The following is a 27122-nucleotide window of genomic DNA, read 5'->3' as shown; positions in this document are numbered from 1 at the left end:
ATGCAGAAAAAGAGAAGTTTTTAAAAGAATTCTTGACAAAAAAAAATCTAATTTGGTTCTATAGAACACTAAACTTTATTTATCCTATTTTCATTCATTTGCCCCACAAATTTACTTTCTTGTTTGATATGAAAGATAGATGCCTAATCATTTATGTGAAGATTCTTCTGACTAATGTCACTTTGTATGTCTGTCTTACTGGTACTTGTGTTGTTATTTTAAAAATTGTTTTTTTTGTATGAGCTTTGCTACTTCTGACTTTATATTATCCTTGTTTACAAAGAATCTGTCTACTAAAACTTTAAAATTATCAAAAATATATGAAGGGGGGAGGGGGTATTTTGTTTGTGTTTATTACTTTAGTTTAATGGGTAAAGGGAGGCCATGCAGGGTTTTGGCACGGCAGGTACAAAAGGCCCTGCATAGTTAAAGCCATCTCTGTAGGGGATGGTAATATAAAAAATACTACCCCACCCCGCTTGTTTTGTATTTATTTTAAAATACTGGGGGCTTTCAGTGCTCAGCACGTATTTTGTGGGAAATCAATTAAAATTGTAAATCTTCAAAATAACATGGATTATTTTAACAATTAAAATCAAATAAAAATCCTAATACAGAATTCTTTGGAAATTTATAAAAATAGTTTTAAAAGAATCAAATATCCTTTCTCTCTCTTCAAGAGTGAAGCTTTTACATAATTAGAATCCGTCTATACGTCATATCGATTTCAGAGTTTTCATGATGATATTTGTAATAATAAGGTACAATTAATAAGCTTTGCACTAATATAATAAAAAAAACATGCAAGTACATTTTAAACCATGAAAATTTATAATTTTAATAACTGACTTAATGAACGTTTTAAATCTAATGAAAAAAAATAAAATAAAATCAGATTTAAGAGTAAATTAAAAAGAGTGTAATTTTTTAATGTTATTGTTGATAAATATCTATCTACAGTTCAATATTTTGAATGTATATGACATTTGTAACTCACCAAAATATTTTTATTTAATTTTTATTATATTATTAACTAAACATATGTTTTCATTAAAGTGTTCTTTATTGTAAGTATTCAATTTGAATTGTGATACAATATATTATCATATCTATCTATCTATCTATCTATCTATCTATCTATCTATCTATCTATCTATCTATATATATATCTATATATCTATATATCTATCTATCTATCTATCTATCTATCTATCTATCTATCTATCTATCTATCTATCTATCTATCTATCTATCTATCTATCTATCTATCTATCTATCTATCTATCTATCTATCTATCTATCTATCTATCTATCTATCTATCTATCTATCTATCTATCTATCTATCTATCTATCTATCTATCTATCTATCTATCTATCTATCTATCTATCTATCTATCTATCTATCTATCTATCTATCTATCTATCTATCTATCTATCTATCTATCTATCTATCTATCTATCTATCTATCTATCTATCTATCTATCTATCTATCTATCTATCTATCTATCTATCTATCTATCTATCTATCTATCTATCTATCTATCTATCTATCTATCTATCTATCTATCTATCTATCTATCTATCTATCTATCTATCTATCTATCTATCTATCTATCTATCTATCTATCTATCTATCTATCTATCTATCTATCTATCTATCTATCTATCTATCTATCTATCTATCTATCTATCTATCTATCTATCTATCTATCTATCTATCTATCTATCTATCTAACTATATATATATATATCTATCTATCTATCTGTATACCTGGATGGGATGGTATCCATCCTGCCTGGATCCAAGTCCTTCCACCGTAGTAATCTCCCACCCATGACAGATCAGAACTGGGCACAAACACTGAAGATAAAACAAGGATGACAACATCCATAATATCAGGTCAGACAAACAAACATTAAACATTAATGAATATAGACTACATATCAACGCATTTAATATTCTACAATAAATTTTAGTATAAATCTATCTCTAAACTACTCAACAAAAAACAAGGATGAAAAATTTACTTTAAAGCGAAACACTGAAACGGTAGGACAAACGAACATTAACACTTGTTAATCAAATTATAATTATATATAAAAGTCGTTACAAAATTGGAAGTAATTTGTTATAAAACTGCTTAAATACATGATAATGTTAAATGGCTTACTGACATTTTTAGGACTTGATTTTAGAGATACTTCGCTTATAACATTTTACTTTGTTGTCCTAGGAATCAATATTCCAAAAAATAGATTAACCGATTAAGTTCTCCATTTTAGATATCCTTCACTTTTCATTTCAACTTTATTTTTCATATAAGGTTTTTGGACGGTTTTAGGCTATAGATCTGCTCTTTTCTACCCTTTTAAATACAGAGTCCCTAGAGGCTATTCGCTAATCTTGAATAATAAAGTGTATTGTATATATAATAAAACATAATTCGTAAGAATTGTATATGTACTATAATTGTCCAATTATACATGATATTTTTAAGTTATACAAATAAATGTACACTTTTGTGATTCCTAGAAATGTACAAAAACATGATTATGTGTGCTATTCATGATCCAGTGGGGAATGCAGGTGGACCACTGTTTACTTAAGTGTATACTATATCAGGGCTTGACGGCTGCGACTAAGCCTCAAATTTAAATCCGTTTGGATGCTTTGTATTTTTGTAGGGATTACTATTTGGGTCAGGTTTAGACAGCTGTTGATTAAATTTGCAAAAGTTTGATTATTTTTGATAAAAGCAAATTATTTTTGATATGTGCAAATGATATTCTCTTAATAAGATTTTCCTATGCCTAACTTCTGCGGAAGGGGGGCTATACCTGCGATGTCCCAGCCCTGCTGGGTTACCAGTGCCCAAAATAACCAAACATAACCTAACCTAAAGTAATAAAAAAACTAAAGCACCTTTATCTTAGACTATTTTAAAATTAATAGAGGGGTTCTTCAAGAGAAATTGCCTTTACTTTTAAAATTTTTAATCTCTTTTCAACATTGACTCTGCCTAATTTACTCATATGCTCTACTACTTATATACTCTTACATAATTGGGAGATACAAAGCGAGTTTACACAAAGAAGACAACTTATGTAAACTTTATTTGGGTCAGCTGAATTCTAGTTTCTGATTGTGTACATAGAACCCTAATCCTATCTTAGTATTTACTTCAAGCTAAAAAAGCTTCAAACTTTTTCAAAACAAATTAAAAATTTTAAAAATTAAAATTTTGAATGTATATTGTATAAATCGTTTATATATTATATCGCTTTTCCCTTTGACCGGAATAGCTGAAAATAGCTTTTGCAATATTTGAGTTATCTGCTGTACAACTTCGGAAATTTGGGAAGAAATAGGCAATCAATTTTCAGTTGATCTTTATTAGACTTGTTTCAGATCAGAGACTAATACTTTAAAATTAACAGGATGTCTAACTTTTTAAAGCTCAATTGATTAGTTGGGGGTCAACTTTTCCCCTTTCTAAATTAATTGCCCCTAGAGGCTGCTTTGGGGCGTAGGCGCAAGTAATCCTAATTAACATTATCTTTCTATCTGTATGTGTGTAGCAAAGAATTTTGCTAACCGGTGAACCGATATGGTTTTCTTTTACAGTGAAGCTCTTCATAGGTCCAGGGAAGGGTGTGGCTCTTTTTAGGGGGGGCACCAATATCCTCCTAAGAAAAATCGTCCCTAGAAAAAAAATAACACAAACTCCCTTTCAAAAACATGTTTCTAGGGTTGAATCCTATAGTATTATGTAAAGTAAAAGGACGACGTTTTAATGTTAATGTATGTTTATACCAGACATTGTACCTCAAGTGCTCTAAATTCGAAATTAGGCCAATATCTCAAAAATGAATATAACATATTAATTATCTTATATGATTTTGTTTATTTATTTTTATTTTCAAAAAAATAATCATCTATGCAATAATGTGAATATAGCAAAACTAATTGATTTTTATATTTTCTGTATTTTTAAGAAAAGGTAATTAAGTTTGTAATATTGGGTAAGAAAAGGTAATTAGTGATGTAATATTCGTCAATTTAGCATCCTTAATGATGTAAGTAAAAGGAGTTAATTTTCTAATTTTTTGGAGAAGGGGATTTCTATTTATTTCCGAAAAAAATCACTCAACCTTGCATTTATTGACTTTTGAAAATATTAGTACTTGAAGTTTTTAACAAATAATTATATTTGGTTTGTCATTATTGGGTTCATAACAATTTATCTACTTTGGGGCTACTTTGTCCCATCCCTTAAGATCCCTGTTATTAGAAGACAGTCAACCTGCTAGCAAAAGTTGTAAAAATTAGAAGTAACTTCAAAACCTAATGTTACGTACATACCAAAGTCAGTTGTATGGAGACAGTAGCTACCAAATTAAAATCCATAATTTTCTAGGCCTCAGTTTCGCTTCGCTTCTCTTTTAAGAACACCTCTTTATTCTTAGATAAATAAGTTTGGTCAAATCAAGATTTTTTACAGATTTTTTTTTCCCTGAAGAGTAGAATCCAATCAGTGGTTACCGAGATCTTAAGGGACAGACAGACGGACAGACATCAAGCTACTTTGTATTAGAGAATAGAGATATACACATTTTTAATAGCGAAGCTTTTCTATAATAATGGTCAATCCGTCCGTCCGTCCGAGATAGATAGCTTTTATTCGTTAATTTAGGCATGTTAGAATTGTCCTATCAATTATGTTATAATAGTGCTTAAAGTAATAGAGATCTTTTGTAAATAATGCATGTATTTTCTTGTCGTTTTACACCCCAAATTATAGAGTAGACTCAAACTTGAATACTTTGGTCCTTTACAAATTTTTGCAAATAATCAACAAGAGATATATTTGTTTTAAAGTGTTAAAACATACACTTAATCATCCTTTTAAGTTTTCTATATGTCTCTTATGTTTCAGCCAACACCATATAAACAGCCCCAACAAGAACGAACCATACCATGAGACCAATGATTTACATGAAATTATCAAAATCAAACAAAGAATATTAATCATAACCATTACTTATTATACATATTCTACTAAAATATAATAAAGAAAAGAAATTCAGGTGTTATTTTGTTTACAATATATTAGAATATCAATGACGTCAGAAAAAATTAACAATTAACCAACGAGAAGCCAGTATTCACTTTTAGCGGCAATGGTAAAATATATAGCGATCTCTCATTGGTTAATTGTTAATTTTTTCTGACGTCATAGTCAGACACTTTTACGAGGTTCAGAAATAAGGTACGCATTATTATTAAATAATACCTATTCTCACGGAAATCGAATTACAGAGTTCTAAAAATCCAAGAAAAATTTTACGGAACATCCAAAAATATAAAAGCCTCGCTTTTAAAAACTTTTTGGCCATTTGTTTCCTATTTCTTTTCTTATATTTGATGTGAAGAAATGTACATATTTGCCGCCAGTATTTCTATTGGTGGAGGTAGAATTTGCTCATCTGTGATTGGTTGAAAGCGGCGGCATTATTCATATCATCCTTATACTATACTAATTTTGAAGGGAATAATTGTGAACTTTTAGGTTTAATATCTGGTATTTGTTTTATAATATCTTCGAGAAGTTATAGTAGACTTTTTTGGTTGATTTTTCAATCCATCTATCTATCTATATTATATATTATAGAATTAACTTGAATTAGTAGCGCAGAATTTTATAAATAAAGATAAATTTAGCAGGTAATGTCAATAATTATTTTTTGTCCCTAAATAACTAAATATCAAACAAGTGTTTTTTTAAATAATTCATTTGAAATAATGAACAAAAATGATCATTTTCAAAAGCGAAGCTTTTTTAGAATAATGGTCTGGGCGTCTGTCCATCCGAACATAACTTTAGTTTGCAAGGTGAAAACAATAAGTGGGTGGAGATTTTTCGGTTTCTTTTAAAATGTATGAAATGGAATTTATTGGGTAATAGTTGGTGCAGGAAGCAAACTTTAAAATTACACAATACACATACAATATTATTTACTCCACCTTTTTTTTTTGTTTATGATTTGAAATATACATTGTTATATTGGTAGTTTTAATTTGGTCGTGACCAGATATGCCAGGTCCAATTAGAAGAAAACATGAAAAGCCAAAAGGTAGTTCCGCCGTAATGGGCAATTACCTTGCTCCTACCACCCGAGCCCGAAGTCAAAATCAGGATGCTCCAAAAGTTGTCATGGGAAACTACTATGGAGCTGGCAAACAAGAACCTCCAGAACATATAAACAACGCTTTAAAAATTAAAAATGTGATCGTCGGCGACGTTCATAGCCAAGCTAACCTGCTAATGAACCAAGAACTAGCAGGAGGAGAACTAGCAGGTACAGGAGGCAACAGACTTGATGTTAATCTTTTAGTTGTTGGCAACTTGCATATAGGTGGAGACGCTGGTGTTCAACCCCCTCCCCCCCCTGTAGAACTTCCTATCCCAGCTGCAGATCAGGCGGAACCAGAAGGTGGAGACGCTGTTGTTGAACAACCAGAAGTTGACCCACCTGTTGTTGCAGAGGATGAAGTAGTGCCGCGGCCGCCGCTGCAAGTTGTTGGTGAACAGGCTGGACAAGCGGAACTAGAAGTTGGAGCCGTTGCTGTTGAACAACCAGAAGTTGACCCACCTGTTGTTGCAGAGGATGAAGTAGTGCCGCGGCCGCCGCCGCAAGTTGTTGGTGAACAGGTTGGCCGTAGTGCTGTAAATATAAACATAAACGTTGGAGGGTTAAACCACAATAATATTAATGTTTCATGTACTTTAATGTAAAATGTAAATTGTTTGTAATATAATTGTAGAACTTTATAAACTAATTTATTTATTGTGTCATGATGAGTATTTTAAGTCATTAAGTCAATATAAATAAATATGGTAACAAAATATCACAATTGTTTTTATGAATCAATACACGGACGTAAACACCATAATTGTAAAAACCTTCGCTATCAAAATGTTGTTCTAAAAACAATAAGGCCATACAGTTTGTTCTGTAATTTAATTTTAATCAATTTTACGACCATTTGAATTATATAACATGTGTAAATACTTAATATAAATTTGAAAACCTTAGCTACTCTCAAACTAGGGACTGTTCGTATGCATAGAAAATAAAAACAGTCATTATTTATTAAGATTTAATATCATGTCCTTGTAAATTTAAATGCATTTTTTCTCTTCTATGCCTAAGAAATGTAAAATATTTATTTGGTAGTTTATATTAGAAACAAGGATGAAAACATCCATGAAAGTGAAGCTTTGTAACGGTAGAACAAATGAACATTAACACTTGTAGAGTGTCAGAACTGAATAATCGAAACATAAATATATAAAAGTCGAAACAAAATGTCATTTCTAGGACTAAATTTTAAATATGATTAGCTTATGTCATTGTGTACTTTGTTGTACTAGAGGCTAGGGGCGAAGCAGTAAGTTTTTTTTAAGCTTAAGATCTCAATAACTATTGAACCGATTGAATTTTCTATTTGAGGTAAGCTTCACATAGGTCCCGTGATGGTTTTAGGCTATTTCATTATCTTGGGATGATTTCTAGCCGAAAATCGACATAAACATCTTATCTTTTTCAAATTCAAATTCAAATATTTATTGGTTGGGACAAAACAACATATACATTATTCATAAGTGGTAATTACATTGCATTAAGAATTTATTAATAAACTGTCCTAATATATAAAGTAGTAAGCGTTTTTAGTCTGTAGCGAAGGATCTCGCTGACCGCTAAACCTATCGGGTTCTCCTTAACAGGGTAGCTTCTCATAGGTCCCGGGATGGTTTATAATTATTTTTGCGGAGGGTACCACCACCCTCCGAAGAGGAATCACCCCTAGAAAAAAATTACCCACCCCCAAATTTTTAAAAATTTAGTCTTGGGATTTAAACCTCCTCAAGTGCCCCTAGAGGCCTCTAGGGGCGTAGCCGCTAGTTTTTTATATAAACAATAAATACTATAGGTTTAACACAATATAATACAAGTATCCAAGGACTGAAAAACGCCTGTGGGCGTTGTTGACAGCCTTTTAATTTTAGACTCCGATTTAAATGTTTTTTTTTTAAGCGGTCTTTTATATAAGTAATATATACAGCAATATGCAAGGAAGGGTGTTTAGGAAAAGTAGGGGGGGGGGGGGATAGGAAAGTGGAGAAAAAATGGGGTCTCTGTGCGATTATAAAAAATGTATATATTTTAAGCAATCAAAAGGTAAGCTACAGGTTGACTTGAACTTATTTGTTTATAAGGGTTAGGGGGGGGGGGGGTATAGCTTAAAATCCTAGCAATTTCTTTGGAAGGAAGAGTTGTGGTACTTTACCCCAAGTGTTCAAATAATAGTGTCATAGATAGATAGAGTGTTTATTCCTTCCACACCACTGCTGCTCTGTACGTTACTGAGCTGAGCAAAGGGGGAGGGGGGAGGCTTTTTCTTAAACATGGACTTGTATTCTAACTTTTCCACCGGATGAAACTTTTTAAATTGAACTAATATTATGAAAATAGCTTAAAACCTATCCTTAAGTTATATATGTGCTAGCCGCTCAACTAATATGGTTCTCAGCTTCAAATTAAACCACCTCTAATATCTTAGAGGCTTAGATAACAATATTATTTGAGATGCAAAGAATTTAGTGTGAGGGAGGGGGAAAAATGTAAATAATCCCATTCCCTCTTTCCCTCGCCAAACAAGAATCATCATATATCATGTAACATAATACAACATTTCTTTTTTTGTTTGCGGTCAAATAACATGACCTTGTTTTTTGAGCCCCTTCCCCCATCTCATGATCACACATATCCAGCGATAATTTTAAGAAGCGCAGCTTCTATTTAATTTGTTTGTCTGTACGTCACAACGTATCTTCATCAAAATAAACTTTGTATGTAACCTAAAGTTAAAACAAATGTATTAAACATTTTTTAAACATCAATAAAAGTTTTAGACATGCTTCAAGCTGAAACTGGTTTAAATTTGTAAAATGTTTTCCTTGTTTCACTAATATGTCATGATTATTAGGAAATGAAATCTCGGTGGCGAGGCGACGTCACGTCATATGATATTCTATTCTTTCTTTGGGGGGGGGGGGGAGGGGCGATGTCTATTTTTAGAAAGCATTGTTGACAATGACATGACAATGGAGGACACGAGAAAAAGGGGACAATGAGCTATAATTACACAAGTCCCCAAAGTTTTTTAATGACGTTTTCTTATTCGTTGGCCCAGCAACTTTGGGGACTTTTGATTGGTTGATTATCTAAGTTGAGTGTTTAATCGTTTCTACTACTAATTTTAATCTACAGAAGTGGTATTTTTGTGTAAAAAATAAGACAAGAAATAAATCCATAAAAGTTTCTAGCTACATAGTTATTTGATATCATAAGAAATAAATCTTTAAGAAATTAACTTTTCATAAACTAATTTAAGAACCAGAAATATTTCTTCGCTTATTACATTACATGATTATACTTTGTGTTGTACAAGTTGTTAAGCCAACGAATAAGTAAACGTTATCATAAAACTTACATCCTAATTATAGAAAAGCTTTGCTTTTAAAAATATTAGTAAAATCCATTCATTAAATGTGTGTCTTTCTTATTTGAGTTTTCTTTAAAATTCATAAATAAATTAAACATGTTATTTATTTTATATATATTACTAGCGGCTACGCCCCTAAAAGCCCCTAGGGGTACTTAATTAGGAGGGGGGAAAGTCGACTCTATCTCATTTTAAATTTGGTGACTGACGGTAGGTATATTCAAAATTCACCTGTGTCATATATAACGTATTTTCCGGTCAAATTTAACAACCCTCCCCTCCCCCCACCCTATACATTTAATCTTTCTTACGGGCCACGGGACGGCAGGCAGAGAGGAATTGATGAAGGGGGAGGGGAGGGCATTCACGTATTTATAATGCTACAACAAGTTTGAAGGGGGAGGGAGGATAGGGTGATATTGTGACATTGTATTGTAAGGCAGTTTATTTTAAGCATTTGTATGTTGTTGACCTTTGCATTATGATTTTTCAGTGAAAACAATCAGAATGAATGATTCAGAAATCAGATATATGGTTCACAAGGACAGGTTATATCTATCAATTTTGTTTCTATTTGTAGACCAGTCTGTCTGTACTACGATGTCGAAGCTATAAAAAAAATGGACTGTTAATAATTGCTACTCTCACACTCTTTTTGTTGCCAGATTTCCCATAAAAATTTTAGAAAAAAACTTCTTCATTTATTAACATTGCATCTGAATTTTTGTTTCTCTTTTACAATATAAAGATAATATTACTTACTTTCAAACCTACAAATGTTTTTTTGCGAAATATTTTACTGTATTCTTATTATGAATATCCAAAAATATGTCAGTGTATGACATATTTTATTTGATCTAATTATCAGATTGATCTGATTTTCGGTATATTGATTCCTGGGACAACAAAGTATAATGTAATAAGCGAGGCAACTCTATAATCAAGTCCTAAAAATGAAAGAATGTCCATAAACATTATCCTGTATAAAGTAGTTTTTCAACTAAAATTTTGCATTGACTCTTACACATTCATATTCTGATTATTCAGTTCTGACACTATGTAAGTGTTAATGTCCGTTTGTCCTACCGTTTCAGTGCTTCGCTTTTATGGATGTTGTCATCCTTGTTTAAGATTTGAAAAATAAGGTTTTAGTTTTTACTTAAATTTTATATTTTAGTGAACCAGATGAAATTTACCTAAATACTGATGTCATTGCCAACCCATCAAGGTAAATTTAACCCATTAATACTGACACGAAGGCGGGAAAATAGCATAAAACCATACCACAAGATATGTATCAAGCTTACCGGATAAGTAAAACCAATTCAGGACGCCAATTTCTGTAATCTTTAGCTGTAAAAAAGGGTTTGGGGGGAAGTCCACTCCTTCTTTCAATTATATTTCTTAAATATTCATTTTGTTATAGTTCTGCAGATCTACAAGCTGTGACAAATCTAAAAGCTAATTTTATGAATTGGTAGGATAGAATGAATCTATAGCAAAATACAAAAATAGCTACCTGTCCCTATGTTTCTAGACTATACTACTACAAAACAAAATCTGATATTTCCTAATCCCCCCCCTCAAAAAAAAAATATTTGATGAAATTCTCTATTGACATATTATTTCTAATGGATAGAACAATGAATAAATTTTCCAAGAACAACTGTTTTTCAAACAAACCCTGGGAGAGAGAGGTCAATAAACGATATATAAACCTTCCCTCAAATATTTAAAACTAGTTTCTGCCGATTGTAGCTTAAAATAGTTTAGATAGGCCAATAAGATATAAAAAAAAATTTAATGTCAATTGTGAATTATCCTATTCCTTTATCTGAGAAAAATCACCTTTTAATTTGATTATGCTTAATTTTAATTTAAATGACGATTGATTAAAATTAAATTACCATTAATTTTGATGAATGATAGTCACACCACCTGTAGATTACCTAACTTACTACATAAAATGGGAGCCAATATGAGAATAGTACATCATAAATTAGAATGCAATAGAAGCAGGGATCTTAAGGGATAAGACAATGGACGATAAATTTATGTACATTGTACATTCCCTTTTGTAAATTAGCATTGTTGGTCAAAAAGTTTTGACACTACTAGTTTGGACAACGAATAAGATAACGTGTTTATAAAACTTTGGGTACCAGAGTTATTTACAGTCCAATGATCCCTCCCTCTGAGCATATGCCACAACTTTAAGTTTATGAATTTGCCGCAAAAAAGAACCAATTGCGTGTCTCTCTATAAAAATACTAGTGTATTATTGGATGTTTTTTAAACACAGGAGACATGTGATTGGCTCATTTGAGTGACAATTAACCAATGACGTGATTCTTACATAAATTGCTAGCGTATTATTGGATGCCATTTAACAAAGAACTCATGGGATTGGTTCATTTTAGCGGCAACTTATGAATTAGGAAATATAAAGGAATTTTTTTTGTAATTCGATGCTATACATTATATTTTAATCCACGGGATAATAAACGGTTTCCAAACCAGAGTTGAAAAATATGCTCTTTATTTGTTTGAAATTATTAGGAAATAAAAATTTATAAAACTGTCATTAATCCTGGTTTTCCTGAGCAATACGTTATTTATTTTATTTTATTCAAAATAACTTTTTAAATAAAACTAATCTACAATATTTTATTTATAATTTATGTCGACTTCATTAAGTAAATAAATATGAAAGCAATCAAAGCTGACTTAATATCGACAAAATAGATGTTTATATAATGACATCATAACATCTGTCTTATGTTAAAAATGAAATAGTAAGTTTGGTTTTCAAATAACGTTTTCTGTAAGTTTAGAAACATCAATATTAAAAAATTCTAAATGATTTAAAATAGATTTTCACTTACAGTACTTCATTTTTGGCTTTAATTTCTTGAATTTATTATAAAACCACCAGAATGCCTTCGAAACCGATTAATATCCGGTGGATTAGAACCGGTTCTTGTCCATACTGCAAAATCACGTATTACATACACTTTTCCACGAATATCGAAATATAAACCATAAAATTAATACCAGTTTTGTTAGCTAGGGCCTTCGGTCCTACAAAACTGGTTTTAATTTTAAAATTTTTTATTTTGATAACTGTCTAGAGTAACATGTGATCAATAATTATTCTTCCACAAATATTAAACAGCAATTAGAATTAGGGGAAGATTAACTCATCGTCCACTATCCTATCAATAATTCGTATAAAAACCAGAAAAATCTTGTAAGATGCGACTCTAGCAGGCGTACTAACTTAATAATACGTGAAGCAATAGTTATTATAAACAGGGATAAAGAAGGGGCTAAATTAAGTAAAAACGAGATTAGAGTAAAATGCTAGAGGGAGAAAGGGTTAAATGACTGTATTTCCCTATCGCAATGACCTTGTGCCGACTCTCAGAAAATAATTTGCTAGCAAATGAAAAAGGTCATTGTAAAAGGGGGGGAAGTAGTTATCTGCATATACATCTATACTATAGATCTTTTAAAACAAGGATGACAACATCCTCAAAAGCCAGTCTAAAAAATCAGATGGCAAAACAAACGAACATTAACAAATATAGAGAAAAACAAGGATGACAGCATCCATAAAAGCAAAGCTCAGCAAATCAGAAGGTGAGAAAAATGAACATTAACAAATATAGAGTAAAACAAGAATGATAGCATACATAAAAGCGAAGCTTAACAAATCAGAAGGCAGGACAAACAAACATTTAAAATATAGAGTAAACATGGTTGATAGTATCAATAAAAGAGAAGCTTAACAAATCAGAAGGCAGGACGAACCAACATTTGAAATATAGAATACAACAAGGATGATTTCATACATAAAAGCGAAGCTCAAGAAATCAGAAAGTGAAACAAATGAACATTATCAAACATAGAGTAAAACAAAACATCCATGAAAACAAAGCTTAAAAGTCAGAAGGCAAGACAAACTAACATTAAAAATATATAAATAAACAAGGATGACATATAAATAAAAAAGGATGACAACCTCCAGAAGGCAAGACAAACCAATATTTAAAATATAATGTAAAACAAGGATGACAGCATCCATAAAAGCAAAGCTCAGCAAATCAGAAGGTGAGAAAAATGAACATTAACAAATATAGAGTAAAACTAGAAGGACAGCATCCATAAAAGCGAAGCTCAAGAAATCAGAAAGTGAAACAAATGAACATTTACAATCATAGAGTAAAACAAGGATGACAGCATCCATTAAAGCGTAGCACAACCATTCAGAATGCAAGACAAACAAACACTAACAAATATAAAGTAAAACAAGGATGATAGTATCCATAAAAGTGTAGATCTACAAATCAGAAAGTGAAACAAATGAACATTATCAAATATAGAGTAAAACAAGGATGACAACATCCATGAAAACGAAGCTCAACGAATATGAAGGTCAGACAAACGAACCTTAACAAATATAGAGTAAAACAAGAATGATAGCATCCATAAAAGCAAAGCTTAACAAATTAGAAGGCAGGACAAACAAACATTTAAAATAAAGAGTAAAACAAGGATGATCATTTAATACCTTGGGATTTAAATATCCATTTATGCTAAATTTTGTTTGCTTAAATAACTCATTTATCTTGAATGACCCTGTATATACTTTTAGAATGAGAAAAATATTACAAATACATTCTAAGCAAAATTGAAATAAAAAGTTTACAAAATAGTAAATAAACTACATTAAAAGAAATTATATAAAAATATCATATTATATTAAACAGGCAACCATCTTAAATCGTGTTTTGGGAGTAAAATGGGAAGGGGGTAAAGAGGGGTTAAAATAAGTGTTGCCTGTAAAATAAAATATGTTAGGCCATTTTTTTATTTAATTTTTTTAGTTTTTTTAAATTTTGCTTACAGTGAATTCGTAATATTTTTTTTGATTCTACAGGTATATATGAGACCATATTTTTTATGCCTGTGTTAAGATATATTTATGTCCAAAATTTTGATTAAACCGAGGTATAAAAAAAATAATTACCTGGCAGAATTCAAAGTAAGGTGTCAAATTAAAGATCTTACTATTTTTGTTCATAATGGCAATTTTCTTCTTTTTTTTTTGTTGCGTTTAGTACGTTAAAACCCACTAAATTTTTTCTTCTTCACAGTTCCACATTGTACCTCATCAAAGCAACTACCATGCCTTTTTTAGTATTTTATTTAATTCTATATTGTAGTCTTAGAACAAATAACTATGTAGGATCTAAGTAATTCCCCCCCCCCCTTTATTTGTATTTTTAGGGAAAACTTTTATGGTCCTCCATGAGATAGACCTAAAAAACTTTTTAGTCCCCCTACTTTTAAAGGAGTATTTTAGTACAGGGAGTAAGGGAGGGGACAATGGATCGAATATTCAATTTTTAGTAGTCCCTGACTTTGGGTACTGGCTTAAAGGGAATGTGCAAGAATTTAGCAGTTTCTGACTGAGTTTGGGTACTAGCGCATAGAATGCCGCTACTCGTTGTTTTAGTTTTGAATCTAGCAGACAGAGAGTTGAGAATACACGCCCCCCCCCCCCCCACCATACTTTATTTCACTCCCATCTCCCTTTTTTAAAGTAAATGATAGGAAAAGGGAGAAGTGAGGTGGGGGCATGGGGCAAGGGAAATAAACTAGATAAAAAGTGGGGTATTGGTTCAATTTTTTGCCCAGCCAGCCAGCAGTTGGCTGGGTCCAATAATCTTGTAAGATAAAAATCGCACTATAAAACATCATTATATTTCATCAAAAACAAGATATGATTTCGCTTTGCATTATTTTTTTTCTTAGTTAATAATTTTCTAAATTTAATGAACCAACCCTTTACAATTTCCTCCAAATTGTATGGATTAGTGTGGATTTCATGGCTAGTCTTTGAAAACTCTTAAATTAATTGCCCAATGTCCCCTCCCTTACAGAATAGTAGATATACGTGAATATTAGAATAGTATTAGAATAGTAGAATATACGTGGATATTATGACAGAGGAAAAATTGTCGTCAATTTAGGTTGCTAACATGTAACTCAATTTTTGGTCGGTTCGTTCATCCAGTAGGGTGGGAGTGGATGTGATAAACAGGTGGTTGGGGTTTATCGTTATTTTAGCCCGCTGCAAGTTTCCCTTTATTAGAGAACATAAAATTCTGGTGTTACATCCAAGTAATAATGTTTCCATTCTTGTATTATATTATTAATGCGCATTTTATTATTTTCAAGTTTTAAAAAAAATTTGTTTTCTATAACTCCAAGTCAAAATTAAAGCAAGGACGTTTTATCCATGAATAGTACAGCAACAAAGAGCTGATGATAATATTTTGTGTAAAAAGTAGAACAAAGTAAAATACAGTAATAACATATATATTACATATTAAATTTTAATGATTCAAAATCAATGTTTTCAGAAACTCTGCTGAAAGCGTGTTTGTATGAAGAAAATTAATATTAAAACAAAACACATAAATTTAAAACCAGTTTTGCCATGATTTTTCATTTTAATATCCGCGGAAAGATGTGTATAATACAATGCGATAAATAACTAGTATAGAATGTAAGCTCATATTCACAGGAATCTTCACCAAATAAAGTCTGTAACCGTAAAACAATGCGGACAAGGTGAATTAAAGAGTAGATTCGCTACTTTAAAAAAACACATCATTCATCATTTAATAATAATCGGATAATGTTGTGTTCAGTCTGTACAAAAGATAAATTTGTCAGGGAGGTAAGGGACATTTGGCTGTTTATTACACTAGTCCCCAAAATTTCATAATTACATGTTGGCTTAAGAACTTTGGTGACTTTTAAAAAAGTTTGTTTGGTTGGTTCATTACGTTGAGTGTCAAAACGTTTCGACCACTAATTGTAATCTACAGAAGGGGTAATTTTGTGTATCATCATTGGAGATGTACATCAACATACCGGCCATTGTCTTATCCCTGTAGATCCCTGCAATAGACATCATGTGATGTGCTAAAAATGGATTTCCTATTTCTTCCCTAATTTCCAAAGTTGTACAGCAGATAACCCAGTTATTACATGCTATTTTCAGCTACTCCGGTCAAAGGGAAAAGCGATATAATGTATAAACGATTTATACATTATACATTCAAAATTTCAATTTTTTCAATTTGATTTTTTTTTTGAAGTTTGAAGCTTTTTTAGCTAGTAGCAAATATTGAGATAGGACGCGGAAGCAAGGTACACTTTCGGAAACTAAAATTCAGTACATCCATCATGTTACTTTTATTTGAGGTCTTTACCTTAGTTCCTGTGAGGAGCGCAACTTCTCTAATGTAAGTGGCCAAACTCATGGTAGGTCCCACATTCTCAACTAAACAAAATTTTAACATTTAGAATATTTATTTCATTAAATAAAACAATATACAAAGTAAAGTGGTTATGACTATTGATTGTTAGTTATGTAATACTATCTTTAACTATTAAAAATTATCAATTTAAAATGTACTAACATTACCTAAACACTAACATATTAACAACTAAACAAAAGTTAATAATAAATATATAACACTGCTTAAAAAAGATGAATAAACTTTTTTTGGAAGGTATTGTTAATAAATTACTAAATAAAATCATTCTACAGACCCTTTGATTGAACTACCTTTTTATGGAAAATCTTGAAAGACAATTCCAATTTATTAATCATTACTTGGATCGTACTCTAGATTTTCGTTGTGATCTCCCCCACCCCCATCGGCCAGCCCAATTAATGCGCGGGTATATTGCAACCTTAATTGACGACAATTTTTCTCCTGTCATAATATCTAAGTCTATTCCACATCCATTGAACCCCGCTTCTCTTATTATTGATATTATGTATTTTGAATGTCTCTTGTATGATGCGGTGTGGTTCAAACTCGGAAAAGGGTGTTGAAAGAATAATGTTGATTGTTGATATAATAGCAGCCCAATATTTAAGCTGGCTTATTTGATTTTTGATGCTGCCTGAAATATTAAAGATTAAATCCAAAAATCAGGATAAACATACAATTGATTACCCAATTTTTCCCTAATTTCCGAAGTTGTATGACAGATAACCCAACTATAGTAAAAGCTATTTTCAGCTACTCCGGTCAAAGGGAAAAAAGATAGCTTAATTTGTGAAAACAAAAAGATTTATACATTATACATTCAAAATTTAAGTTTTTCAAATTTTGATTTTTTTCTTTTGAAGCTTTTTTAGCTAGTAGTAATTATTGAGATAGAATGAAGGTGATAAGTACAAAATCAGAAACTAAGATTCAGCTGGTCAAAATCAAATATAAATTGCATTCTCCGGAAGGGAGTAATCTATTACATTTTATTTGAAGCTCAAGATCTCAATAACCAATGAACCGATTGGGTTCTCTATTTTTGGTAAGGCTCACTCAGGTCCTCTAATAGTTTTAGACTTATTTTCAGTTTAAAGTCAGGATGGTTTAAGGCTTTATTTTTAGCCCTGTCAAATACAAAGCTCCTAGATACTAGTGGCATAGACGCTAGTAACTAATAAAATATCTATAGTTTACTCCCTCAATAAAAATACTTATAGACCTACAACATTAGATTTTTTTAGATTGTAGTATTTTGGGGGAAGATTAATTTAGCGTTCAATTTCCTATTCCTGTATCCCTGTGAATTTTTTGCCTGGGATAAGACAATGGCCTATAAATTGATGTACATCCCCAATGATGATACACAAAATTATCCCTTATGTAGATTACAATTAGTGGTTGAAACGTTTGGGCACTGAAGTTAATGGACCAGATAATCAAAATTCAACATTAGTCCCCAAAGTTGTAATCCAACGGTTATAAAACGTTATTATAAAACTTTAGAGACTAGTGTAATAATTAGCCCAATGTCCCCTTACTCCTTGATTTTTTACTATAGTGAACATAAAAACTTGATGTTTGCCATTAGTGCAAAATATTATAATAATTTTGTTGCAAAGCTTTTCTTTATTTTTTCTATTTCATTCAACTATTTTTTTCAAATACAGTCTTATCATAATTATTTTTTTCTTGTTTAAACCCTGACGGAAACAGAAGGTGGCCTAACCCTGCAGGACAACCCCGTAACCACTATAACCTAACACAACATGCCTAAAAGTAAAAAAGAAACACATAGGCCAGTTTTGAAAGAAAGATATCAATTTTAGATATTAAAAAACAATTCATATTAAAATTATTTCTCATTTGCTTAACCCCTGTGGGAGTTATGATCCCGGGGTCTATGCCTGCGCCCAAACCCTTCAGGTCTACCAAGTACCGAATTTTTTTTTCCATGGATGCGTTGATCCTTGTTTTTTGGTCTTATCTTGAATCTTTTGTTGTGTCCATTAAGATTTAAATCGATCTTGTTTATCCAGCTAGGCCAGGGATCTAAAGGGATAAGACAATGGATGATGAATACATAAACATTCTCAATTATGATTAACAAAATTACCCCATCTGCAGATTAAAATTATTGGTTAAAAAGTATGGACACTACTAATTTGAAAACAAAACAACCAATCAAAGTTAAAATAAAAGTACCCAACATTTTTGAGCCAACGAATAAGATAACGTGGTTTTAAAACTTTGGGTACCAGTGTGATTTACAGTCTAATATCCCCTTTCTCCCTGTAGCAAGCAAAACAATTTTTGAGTACATTTTTTCATACTTGAAAAGATTGTAGAATTGTTCAGTACAGAAGACGGTTGTATTCTTTAATCTTGATAACATATGTCTCCATTAAAACATCAAGTTATGAAATAAACTAAAAACAAGAATGACAACCTTCTTAAAAACCAAAGCTCTTAGATAGGATAAACGAACATTAACACTTGTAGAGTGTCCTTTTACATCCCTTCAGATCTTATAGGAAATGTAAAAACTATATACTAAAATTGTCTAAAATACTTATAAAGGATATACTTACATGCTAGGCCTCTATATTATAGAGTTGCTTTGCTTATAATAATGTACTTAATTTCATTATGCATTAATATGTTCTAAAAATCAAGGTAATATGATAATTATACCATACAAAAAGTGTTTTCAAAAAATCTAAAAAATGATAATGTTAGAAATATGAACATACGGAATTTCTGGCAACGCAATGGATTTATCATTACTTGGATGTTACACCAGATTTTCATTTCTCCAATAAAGCTGAACACGCAGCAGGCTAAAATAACGATACACCCCTTCCTCTCCTCATCTACTGGATCACGAACTGACTACTTAATGAGTTCCATGTTAGCAACCTAAATTGACGACAATTTTTGCCCTGGTATAATATCCACGTATTTCCTGTATCCAATGCTGATAATTACTTAACTGTTACATGTATCATTATGCCAAGTTTGAAATCCATTGTACTATAATACCATTATTACTAGCGGCTGCGCCATCAGAATCCTCTTGGGACATTTGAGGGGATGGGGGAGGTTTACGATTCACTTTAATTTTAGTTTTTATAAAGGAAAGAAACTTTTGGGCATTATTTATTTTTTGGACGGGGGGGGGGGGGGTAATTTTCCTATGGAGCAATTTTTCATAGGAGGTTGGATCCATTATAGCAAAGCAAAACAGACAGACGGACATTAACTATTATAGAGTAGCCATGAGTTCATTAACATTGTACTAATGTCGTCAAAATATTTAAATAAACTGACGTTAAATTGAATTGTTTAGGTTTTTAGTCAAATTTAAAATTAAATTTAAAATAAAACGCTTATAAGAACATCATGCTTAATTGTCTTAATTTATGACAATATCTTAATAATGTTGTTAGTTTGGAAAGAAAATGGACAATAGATTTAAATATATATAAAACTTTAGATATAAGTGTAATTTACAGTCCAATGTCCTCTCCCTCCCTGGTTATTCATGCACAATGTATAGACATGGTTGTGTTTGTATTGTTTTCAGACAAAATTGAATTTTAATTGTTTATAATTACTAATGGATTTATAATATGTAGATATATTGACAGGGAAAATTTGTCGTCAATTTAGGTTTTTAATATGGACCTCATTTATTGGTCAGTTCGTTCATCCAGTAGGAAGGGAGAGTATGGGGTAACGGGGATATCTTTATTTTAGCCAGCTGTGATCATCACTTTTTTAGAGTACATGAAAATCTGGTGCAATATCCAAGTAATATTATATCAGATTAATTACTGTATCTAAATGTCAAAAATAAATGCTTTTATGATTTGACATTATTCATGGGTATGTATTTCCTGGACAACAAAAAGTGGAAATAGTCCCTTTCGTGGCAATGCCCCTTAAGGGGCGGTTCGTTGTATTTTTAAAATGGCTTTTTATAGGTTATTTTAGGTTAGGTTAGGTTGTATTGGGTTAGGTGATTGCCCCACAGGGCTAGTTAATTTACCCTGCAGGGTTAAAGCCTCCCGCAGGGGCTAGAAATAGGCGAAGTATCGTCCCTTAAGGTGCGTTGCCACGAAAGGGTCTATACCCGAAAATCGTATTTATACGTCTAGCTAGATATTCAATTTTCAAATTTCTTTTAAGTAGCCTTTTTTCCCTTTTAATTAATTAGGCTACTGGCCTGGCTACGGGCAAATCTATTGTAAAAAGCAAATTTATAGAGAATGATTACGTATTACTAAGATACATTTTCAGACTCAATTAGTATAAATGGTAAATCTTTAGTTTATTTACATTTTATCATGCTTAATGTACAAAGTAGTTTCAGAAGCTTAGGATCTCAATAACTACTGAATTGATTGAGTTTACATAAAAGATTTTCATAGGTCTCTGTATAGTTGTAGGATATTTTATTTTTACAGTATAGTAAACAATTAAAGATATTTCATTTAATGAATTTGATGTAGTAATCGTATCCTTATCAACATATAATTTCATTCATCTTAATTTTAAAGGCTTCAAAAGTTCAATTATCTTCGCTATATGTATTTAGACATTGTACGTCCATTTTAAACATGTTGATTTTTCTACTTTTTTAACAACAAATTTTTATGGGATCTAATTATCCGTTTGATCTGATTTTTGGTATATTGATTCCTGGGACAACCAAGAACAATATTATAGGCGAAGCAACTCTATAATCAAGTCCTATAAATGTAAGTATGTCCATAAACATTATCCTGTATCAAGCAGTTTTTCAACAAATATACTTACAATTTTTAATTGACTCTTTACATACATTTACATTCTGATTATTCAGTTCTGACATTATACAAGTGTTAATGTCCGTTTGTCCTACCATTTCAGAGCTTCGCTTTTATGGATGTTGTCATCCTTGTTTTATGCCAATTTGATTTAGTGCCGTTAGCATACAAAAATCATGAACCGAAAAAAAATCACTTTTCAACAGGAATAGATATATACATAGAATATATGTAGATATGATGACAGGGGAAAAATTGTCGTCAATTAAGGTTGCGAAAAAAAACATCATTTATTGGTCAATTCGTTTATCTGTGAGAAGGGGTGGGGATCGGGTAATTGGGGTGGATCGTTCTTTTAGGCAGCTAAAATTCAAATTTTATTGCAATACATAATAAAGTAAGATCGCAGAAATAAAAAAAATACATTCCCTTAATCAATGGCTGAGACAGACTGGGGTGGATCGTTATTTTAGCCAGCTACAAGTTTCACTTTATTAAAGTACATGATTATCTGGTGTAAGATCCAAATAGTACTAAATTCATTAATACAAAGATAGGACAATGATATATTAATTAATCCTTCTCTAAATTAAGAATTCCAACTAAGTATGATTTTTTTATACCTGAAACGGTCCTTGGAACTCCGTTCAAAGTGAAGGATATTGATTTGAGTCCATCAGCTGTTCTCTTGGCATCCGTTTGTCCTTGTTCACGTGGAACCTTAAAGATAAAGTAAAAATTATGGTTTAATTATTTATTAGGTTTTTTAAAATTTTTATGCATACAACAAATATAATATTAACAATAATAATATTAAACAAAGTAAAAAATAACACAGCCAAGACGCTGCATAAGAGCATAAAGCAATTTTCTAGCAGAAGAAAAATTTTCCCACCAATGGAACTAGGTAGTTGTCTGGGTTGTTCATCTATACCTATACATATTACATTTATTCCTTAGAGAATACTTTTCTAATTTGAATTTTGGTACATTCAATAAAATTGCAAAAGTAAGCACAAAATTTTGGGGAAGTTATTATTTCGGGGGGGCGATTTCTTCTGGAGGGTGGGGGTACCTTTTAGAAATTGGTTTGAAGCCTTCCCTTGAACAGCTAAAAACCCCTTCCCCCTTTCAAATTACTTAAAACTTTCCCTGGACCATTGAAAAACTTCCTTGAAAAATTGTCTTACCGAAGCTAAAAATTCGCCGTTATACAAAATTATATTGAAAATCAAAATGTATGACAAAATTAATCAAAATAGGAGATAAAAATTATATAAATAACAAGATTTCTAGATAGTAAGTAAATTTTTAAAGCAGGGATTTAAGGGATGGGAAACGGAAGATTAATTAAGGCACATCACTAAAGATAATAAACAAAATTACCCCTTGTGTAGATTAAAATTATTGGTTGTTTAGTTTGGACACTGCTTGTTCGAATCTATCAATCAAGATTACGATAAAAATTACCCAAGGTTTTTAGTCTAATGTTTTTTTTTAACTTTGGGTACCAGTATAATTAACAGTCCAATGCTCATCCCACCCTCCCTGAGTTGAGAGACACACAGACAAAGTGGTTTGATAAGTGGAAACTATAATATAGTACACAAAAATTATCAAAGCATAAAACAATTATAAACTTTTTTTAGTAGTGAAATTACTCTACTACAATTTATTCTTTTTGTTAAGACAGCTTTCAGCAGATAATAAAAAGAAAAAAAAGGTTAAAAATGCCTTGGCCAACAAAACTAACATTTATTTTGTGATTTTTATTTTATTATTTGTGGAAAATTGTCTATAATACAATACGATATATGATTTTTCAATGATACTGCTAATTAAACAATTTATATTTTTTATTTTGAAACAATACTGGAATAGTTATATCTCGCATCGTATTATTAACAGCTTTCCGCGGATATAGAATGTACAATTTTAAGAATTTTAAGATATTCGTAGAAAGCTGGATTTAATACTATGCTAGATATAGTTCTTTTTCGTATGGATAAGAACCGGTTCGTATCCACCGGATTCGAATGAATACGAGAATAGTTATTTCTCGCAACGTAATATAAACAGCTTTCCGCAGATATAAACTGTACAAGTACAAGATTAAAACCAGTTTTTTAGCCCCAAGATGCCGAAATTTAATAACCACGTTATCTTATTTGTTGACTAAAAAACTGCGGGTACTTATATCATTAACCTGTAAAAAATCCTTCTCGTTCTTTAGAACCATTGTTGAATGATCTTTTTTTCTTTTTAAGCAGTTTAAACTTATGTATATACATATATGTATATCTAAAATAAAACAAAATGATAACGTTTTACTTCTACCAATGGATGTAGAATTTACGTGGATATTATGACAGAAAAAATTGTTGTTAGTTTAGGTTGCTAACATGAACATCATTTATTGGTCAAATCAATTATCCAGAAGGAGAGGAGAAGATGGAGTAAAGGGGATGGATGGAGAGAGGTTGTTATCTTAGCCAGCTACAAGATCACTTTGTTAGAGTATATGATAATCTTATGTAAGATCCAAGTGATATAACGATTAACAGTTGACACTATTTTTTTGGTAGAGAGGGATTTTTTACCTGGGCAATGTATATTTAGGGGGGTGGGTTTAACCACCAACCCACACCCCAAACCTGCTCTGTATTGAAGCCAAACTTAGGTGAAAATTGTGGAACGATTAATCTAGCCGTTTTAAATATCTTAGATGACAGACAAACATCAATACTACCACATATTATATAATGGATGACAATATAACTATTTTATATATAAAACATTAATATACTAACTATAATTTTGAAGTAAATCACTGAAACACACGTGAATAAAAACAAAAAAGGTTTTTCTAAATTTCATTATCTCAGTTCCAAAGATTTATAAAATAGAGTTATTTTTGTATTTATGGTAGTTATCTATATTCGATGTCCTCCGAATATACACGAATTAAGAGAAGTAAATTTTCGAGTTTTTCTGCTGTAAGCGTGTTTGCAGCTTGTGCCTGTAGCATGCATTATCGAAAACGATTAATGTCCGCTCGATTAGAACGAGTTCTCGGCCATATCGAAAAATTATGTATAGCTTTAAAATCATTTTTGTTAACCAGGGCCTTCGGCTCCTCGGGAATAACAAAACTGGTTTAAATCTTGCTTCATTTATAGAGAAGCAGAGCTGATTAAATTATAAAAGTATAATTAAATACTTTTTGAGGCTTTTAATTATAAAAAAGGTTCTAATATTAGAGCTCTATTTGTAAATAAATTTAAGTTTAGGTTTTTTTGCAGTATATATACAAATAGATATCAGTATAAAAAGTAAAAAATAATGATATTATTTTCAAATAAACCTTACAAAAATTGTTACTTCACACAAAGGGTTTTAAAGAAAGTTTAAACTCTTGTTCAAGAAAAAAATTCTTTTTATTTAATGACGAGGCGGTAAATTTATACAAAGAAGGTGTATCAACTTTTTTTTTTATAGCTAGCCGGTTCTTTTAGTAAGTAGTAGATGTAAAATTTTTCATAGAATTCAGATATGCAATCGGTTTTTTGTAGACCTCTTATTTTTTAAGTAATTTAAGTTTTTTTAAAAAATAATTAAGTCGGTTTTAAGGTACTAAAACGCAACAAAATAAAAGAAGAAAATGGCCAGTAAGAACAAAAATAGTAAGATCTTTAATTTGACACCTTACTTTTAAAATTCTGTTGAGTAATTATTGAAAAAATCTATTTTTTTAACCTCGGTTTAATAAAAACTTTAGACCTAAATATTTTCTCAAACAGACATAAAAAACATGGGTTCATATATACCTTTAGAATCAGAAAAATATTACGAATCCATTGTAAGCAAAATTGAAAAAAAGTAAAAAAATAAAAAAATAGCCAATTGTATTTTTTGTTCTGGCAACACTATCGTCTTCCCTTTTTTACCCCCTCTTTACCCCCTCTATACCCCCTTCCCATTTTTATACTCAATTGAAGAGTTAAGACGTTGCCTGTACAATATAATATGATATTTTCATATAATTCCTTTTATTGTAGTTTATATACTATATTGTAAACTTTTTTTTCAATTTTGCTTACAATGGATTCGTAATATTTTTCTGATTCTAAAGGTATATATGAACCCATATTTTTTTACTTGTGAAATGATAAAATTGAGTTCAAAGTTTTTATTCTCGTGGGTTTAAAAAAATCGATTTTTTCAATAATTACCTGACAGAATTGAAAAAGTAAGGTGTCAAATTAAAGATCTTACTATTTTTGTTCATAATGGCCATTTTCTTTCTTTTTTTTGTTGCATTTTAGTACCTTAAAATCGACTTAATTTTTTTTTTTTAAACTTAAATTACTTAAAAAATAAGAGGTCTACAAAAAAACCGATTGCATATCTGAATTCTATGAAAAATTTTACATCTACTACTTACTAAAAGGACCGGCTAGCTATAAAAAAAAAAGTTGATACAACTTCTTTGAAAACGATCCCCAAATAGAATCATAGATCCTACTAAATAAAGCCAAATCTTTGAAAGAAAAAAAACATAGACGTCATCAATAAAGCATTTCACTCCAGGTATCAAATCGCCATTCAATTACCTAACCAGTTTATTGTGAGATAAGAAGGAAAAGCATCAATGTTTAAACCCAAGGACTTAGAGATTGGACAATGGAAATGACCACAACGCGTTCGGACCACAACGCGTTAAATTGGTACTTACTGCTGCCATATCGGGCGCGTCACATCAATAGTAAGGGTAAGGGGAATGTATTGGCCCATGAACAGGCGCAGTTAGGACCTCCAGAAAAAGGTTGTGCAATCAAAGGATTTGTTGTCTATCAGGCGAATGGCCGCTTAACACTGCAATTTCAAGTCACGGAGTATGTTTCAAGGTGCGTGGAGAGGTATAGAAGCGACACCATCCCCCTAGAGGTCATAATTATCATCAAATAAATATATATTATTCTATACCTATGTCTCTTGATGTATAGATTTATTGGACCTTCATTATCCTCGGTTTCCCTGAAATTTAGTGTTTACAAGAATATTAAACAAACAAAAAACAGTATAGAAGTATTGATTACTAGCGGCTACGCCCCTAGAGGCCTCTAGTGGCCCTTGAAAAAGAAGGATCTTTAATTGTTGTTTCAAAAAGAAAAGTTTTTTTTTAAATGGCAGCTTTTTTTCTAGAAGCGATTTCTCTTGGAAGGGTGGTGTTACCCTTCCCAAAAATAGTTTTAAAAGGACCCATGATTTGCTCCCATGTAAAGGAGAACCATATCGGATCATTGGTTAGCGAGATTCTTCCGTACACACTTTTACTTTGTTATAAGGATACATTATTGGAAAACAATGACGACAACAT

At 31.1% G+C, this 27122-nt stretch overlaps 1 protein-coding gene and 1 long non-coding RNA gene across 2 annotated transcripts in view; one reads left to right on the top strand and one right to left on the bottom strand.

Moving 5' to 3' along the window:
• LOC145326983 (uncharacterized) overlaps window positions 1-24039 on the bottom strand; it is a 41056-nt gene extending 17017 nt beyond the window's left edge. The window contains exons 1-4 of the mRNA XM_080170453.1: window positions 23949-24039; window positions 22366-22462; window positions 16863-16933; window positions 1774-1863 (exon numbers count right to left, since the gene is read on the bottom strand). Of these exons, the coding sequence (XP_080026579.1) occupies window positions 1774-1863; window positions 16863-16933; window positions 22366-22462; window positions 23949-23981 (291 nt within the window). The 5' untranslated portion in view covers window positions 23982-24039. The remainder of the gene's footprint in view (window positions 1-1773; window positions 1864-16862; window positions 16934-22365; window positions 22463-23948) is intronic.
• On the top strand, window positions 10046-11023 carry LOC145325593 (uncharacterized). Its single transcript, XR_013881525.1, has 3 exons — window positions 10046-10121; window positions 10751-10801; window positions 11000-11023. It is a non-coding gene; the product is annotated as an uncharacterized LOC145325593 (long non-coding RNA).
• Window positions 24040-27122: the final 3083 nt, after the last annotated feature.

The sequence above is a fragment of the Acartia tonsa genome, chromosome 8, assembly GCF_053477335.1.
Source record: "Acartia tonsa isolate MP-2025a chromosome 8, ASM5347733v1, whole genome shotgun sequence".
NCBI lineage: Eukaryota > Metazoa > Arthropoda > Copepoda > Calanoida > Acartiidae > Acartia > Acartia tonsa.
The sequence above is the reverse complement of the archived record's forward strand: the minus strand, read 5'-3'. Positions and strand labels throughout refer to the sequence as shown.